Source organism: Mercenaria mercenaria, chromosome 6 (genome assembly GCF_021730395.1).
Source record: "Mercenaria mercenaria strain notata chromosome 6, MADL_Memer_1, whole genome shotgun sequence".
NCBI classification, from domain to species: domain Eukaryota; kingdom Metazoa; phylum Mollusca; class Bivalvia; order Venerida; family Veneridae; genus Mercenaria; species Mercenaria mercenaria.
In genome coordinates, this window is record NC_069366.1 from 31,943,756 (window position 1) to 31,948,500 (window position 4,745).

Consider the following 4,745-nt stretch of genomic DNA (forward strand, 5'->3'; position numbering starts at 1 on the left):
TCTCTTGAGATGTTACAGGATCAATTGTTTCTATTGAGTCTGGATTGATAACAGAGAAAGCAAGTGGCGTTTCAGATTATAAATGGTTGTCTTTTGGTTTTCTTTTTAGATGGTTTATCAGATTTCAGTGAATGTCCTATCAACAAGTTGTTCAATGGTCGAGCAATGACAGCGAATCCCTTGATGAATCTTCTAAAATATCCAACGAATCCTAAAAATTTTCTCACTTCCTTCACAGATTTTGGTGTTGGTCAATTTTCGACGACTTTAGTCTTTTCTGGATCTGTCTGTATGCCTTGTTTTGAAACTACATGGCCTAGGTAAGTAATTCTGTCCTTAAAGAATTGGCATTTCTTAGGATTTATTGTCAGGTTGTTTGTTGACAAACGTTGAAATACGGCATCAAGGCGATTGATGTGTGTGTCAATGTCTTTGGAGAAAATGACGATGTCGTCCAGGTAGATTAGGCAGTCTCTCAAGTTTAGGTCACCCATGCATCGTTCCATGAGGCGTTGGAATGTGGCTGGGGCGTTACAGAGCCCGAATGGCATTCTATTGCATTCGTAGAACCCAATTCCCCAAACTTGAAAGGCGGTCTTCTCTTTATCTGACTCTTCCATTTCGACTTGCCAGTATGCAGATTTTAAATCGAGTTTTGAAAAGTATTGTTAGCCTGCCAAAAGATGAAGTGTATCGTCAACTCTGGGAATAGGATATGCATCTTTTTTCGTTCCAGAATTAATTTTCCTGTAGCCGATCAAAAGCGGATGGTTCCATCTTTCTTCTTGACAATTACTACGTTCGAGAACCAAGGACTATTTGACTCTTGTATTGCACCGATTTTCAACATTTCTTGAAGATGTTCTCGAACTTCATTGTAAATTGCTGGTGGGACTCGTCTATAAGGTTCCTTGAACGGGGTATTATCTGTTAGCTCGATTTTGTGACGGACAGCTGTAGTATGTCCAAGATTATGCGGACCTTTCGGAAATACTGATTTCCATTTATTGAAGAGATTGTAAACTTTTTGTTTTTGTTGAGTTGAAAGTTCCGATTCTTCTATGTCTACACCATAAGCTTGTTTGATATTGTATTCATCATATAATGTGTTTTCCTTTTCTTTTTCAGGTACAGTCTGCTGATGTGACACTGGATGGTATTTGAGATCAGGTAAGAAGTTTTCACTAATGTTGCTTTCGTTTGCTTTTTCAGGTATTGATGTATCACCGCCGATGTCAGCGTGTCTAATTACCTTTACTTCATTAAGTTGACAGATTTCAGATCTAGCTGGAATTTTCACAACCTTTGCTGATATGTTACATATTTTGACTGGAACTCGTGCGGTCTTTCCTGAGTTCGTGAGCTGTACAACACGAGGACAGACTATGGACTTCTGTTGAAAGTTGTCTTCTATAGGTTCAGTGACGGCTGCATCAACATTTCTTGTTTTGCGTACAAAACCACTTATTGTTCTGCTTTCCATAGGTTTGAGTGTAACTGGTTGCGTCGATGTTACGATACCAACTGATGCAGAACCAACTGACATAAATGCTGACTTCCATACGTCTGGTGTATCTTCTGCTTCAATATTGTTTTCTTTGAGTTCCCGTATAACGTTTGTTCCTATCAACACAGGGACATTATGACGGTATTCAGTTGTAGGTACTACCAGAAACAGAGTTGTAACCGAGCCATGTGAAAATATTTTGCTTTCTATTGTAGCTTCAATATACCCAAGGTAATTTACAAGTGTTCCACTTGCGGTTTTAACCTCCAATTCGAAGTCTTCTAAACTGTGTAGAACAGGTTTGCTGGGTAATTTGTCGTAAAACGTTTTAGAAATGGAACTGACCATGGAACCACTGTCGATTAAAGCTTTTGATGTAACGCCTTCAATTTGGATTGTTGTTTCATTGGACGACCCAACAAGTCTGTCTAAGATGGTACGTTTAGGGCAATTTTGATCTTTACTGCTCACATCATACCCTGCGATGGAAGCATCTATTTGTTTAAATTGTCGTTCTTGGGTTCTGGATTTTTGTTTGGTTGTTTGGCATCTTTTGAAGCATCACTGGACTCTTCGTCTTTCCTTTGGGATGGACCGTTGTATCTATGACTTCTACTGTCATAGTAGTCTCTGTATGATTTATTTCTTGGTGGACCATAGTACTGGTTATAGTATGGTCTATATCCCCGTTGATATCTTCCTCTTCCTCTATATGAATAGCCTCGTTGTGTGTCTTGGTTACTCGGGATCTCAGATCTTTCGTGCTCTTTGTTTTCTTTCTTCATGTTTACGATCTCCTTTTCCAGCTCTTTCATTTTTTCCATCAGTGATTGCATCATGTTCATTTGTTTGTCCATGTAATACGAAGTTGTTTTCATGTTCTGTTGTTGTAACTGTACTTCGTCTTGTTGACCACTTTGTATTTCTTTGCTAGCATCTAGTTCTGTATTCTGTGTGTTGACTGGCTTCATACTTCTTGCATCAGTGACGTTCGTTTTATTTCATCTTCTTCAACTCTAGCTTTCTTCCGTAATACTTCGAATGTTGAGTCAGATTCGTATGTTACTCTCGTATTATTTCGGAGCTTTTCACTTTTTAAACCCTTCCAAAATCTTTGTTTCAATAAGGCATTCTTTTTTCTTTCAGGTATTTCACCGGTCTCTACTGCCAACTGCATAATCGTTTCTAATCTTAAAGCCCAGTCAGATGTGGTCTCTTTGTCTTCTTGCTTAGCATTGAAGAAATCCTGCATGATTGAATCTTCAGTCTGTGTAGTGCCATATATATCTTCTAGTTTCTTCAGTATTACTGTAGAATCAGCCATTGGATCTATTGTCAGAAGAACTTTTCTAGTCTGACCCTTCAGTGAATTTCTCATTGTCTGAGCAATCAAATACTCCGGATATAGTCTACTCTTAATAATGCATTCGACCTCTATCTTCCAAACTTTGAAGTCACTTCCATCAAATGGAGGAATGTTTGTTTTTCCAAACCCACTTTGGTTAATGTTTCTGTCTAATGTTGGAAATTGTCTGACTTGACTCGCTGTGTTATCCTGAATATATTCTTTTCTATCTGTATCTGCTCTACGTTTGTCTGATAATTCTTCTTCCTGGCCCTTTAGTAACAAAATCTTCTGTGTTCTAAGCCTTTCGAGCTCCACCTTTTTCTGAATTTCCTTTTCAAGTCTTTCTCTTTCAACTCTCTTCTGATTCAATTCGTCCTTTGCTAATTACAGTCTACGAACTCTTTCTGCTATCTGCCTTTCTTCTTGTTCTTTGATTTCTCTCTGGTACTCTATTTGTCTGTTTTGCTCGTATAATCTTTGTAAGAGTATCCTTTCTCTTTCTGTCTCTAACTTTACTCTTTCTTCTTCCATTGTTTGTTGTTCTCTGTAGTCATACTTTCTAAATTCATTTGGAGTCATGGTATATGTTGTTTCACTATATTGACCTTCAATCTTGGGCTTAACCGTATCAGTTCTATTCCCTCTGTAATCATCAAGGTTGATAGGCCCGTAATGTCTTGTATATTCATTCCCGTGTTCATGCATGTCTACTAAATCTGGGACAACATTTCCTTCTTTATTTTGTCTATAGTATGTGCTATCTTTCTCATTACTTTTATAAGTATCTCCTCCAAAATATGGTTTACTACTGAAGTTGCTATATCTGTGTTCTCTATTATCGACACCACTTCCTTGTCCAGTTTCATCTCGATAATGATATTGTTGCCTTTCATCTCTTCTATCATAGTCTTTCACACTATCGTGTATGTCAAATTCATAACACTTATTTTCAGCAGCAGCATACTGGCTTGTACTTTGTCTATTGCTTTGACTATATTCATTTTTGTCATATGTGTTGTCTCTGTCTGATACTTTATCTTTATATGTAGCACTGCTTGTATTAAACATACTTGTTCTATCTGAAACTTTCTTCAAGTTTGTGTTTTCGTTTATGTTTCTATTTTGCACTCCGTTTTCAATACTTTCACGGTAATCGCACTCTTCATGTGAAGGATCTTTCCTTGTTACTTTATATGTATCAGTATTTCTTGACGAACCCGTCTTGGAATAGTCACTATGTATTCCTGCTTCTAAACCCTTGTTACTTGCGAGGGCGCTATTTTGGTTTAACAAGTCAGCATTTTCCTTTTTTAAGAGATCCAGCTTCTTGTCTAGATCCATAATTTCTTTTGACAAGTCTATGCTGTCATCATCAATATCCTGTATCTGAAATCCATCTCGAAATATATCTGTTTGATCATCACCGACATTCTGTGTGTCCATTTCAAATGATACACTTTTTCTCCTTGCTGCTAGCCTTTCGTCTGAAGATATAGTCTCTCTTCCTGTGTTCATGTTTACTCTCCCTTGCACGATCCCTCTGTATCTATATTCATCATCAGGAAGTGTCGATTCCAAATGGCTTTGTGGAATGCTATTTTGTATTCTATTTTGTTCAGTACTACTGTCTATCATTCTATATTCTTGAACATTTCTATCAACTGACTGTAATCTTCTATTGCCATTTTCCTGTCTATCTCTATCACCACCTTCTACTGTATTTGTTCTATAACTATCTGCAGGAAATCTATCTTCCTGTTCATTTCTTTCTAGTAACTGCTGTCTTATAGCATCCCTTCTTAACTTTCTGCACTCCCTTTCAGATTTAGAACCTTCCATTGTTTTCTTTAAATACTATCACAACAATGATAAAAACTCGCAACTTCTTTC

At 37.4% G+C, this 4,745-nt stretch overlaps 1 protein-coding gene across 1 annotated transcript; it reads right to left on the minus strand.

Moving 5' to 3' along the window:
- Positions 1–757: 757 nt before the first annotated feature.
- Positions 758–1,855, minus strand: LOC128558007 (uncharacterized). The gene has a single exon (XM_053546744.1). It carries the CDS (start codon positions 1,853–1,855, stop codon positions 758–760), a length of 1,098 nt encoding a protein of 365 aa, XP_053402719.1.
- Positions 1,856–4,745: the final 2,890 nt, after the last annotated feature.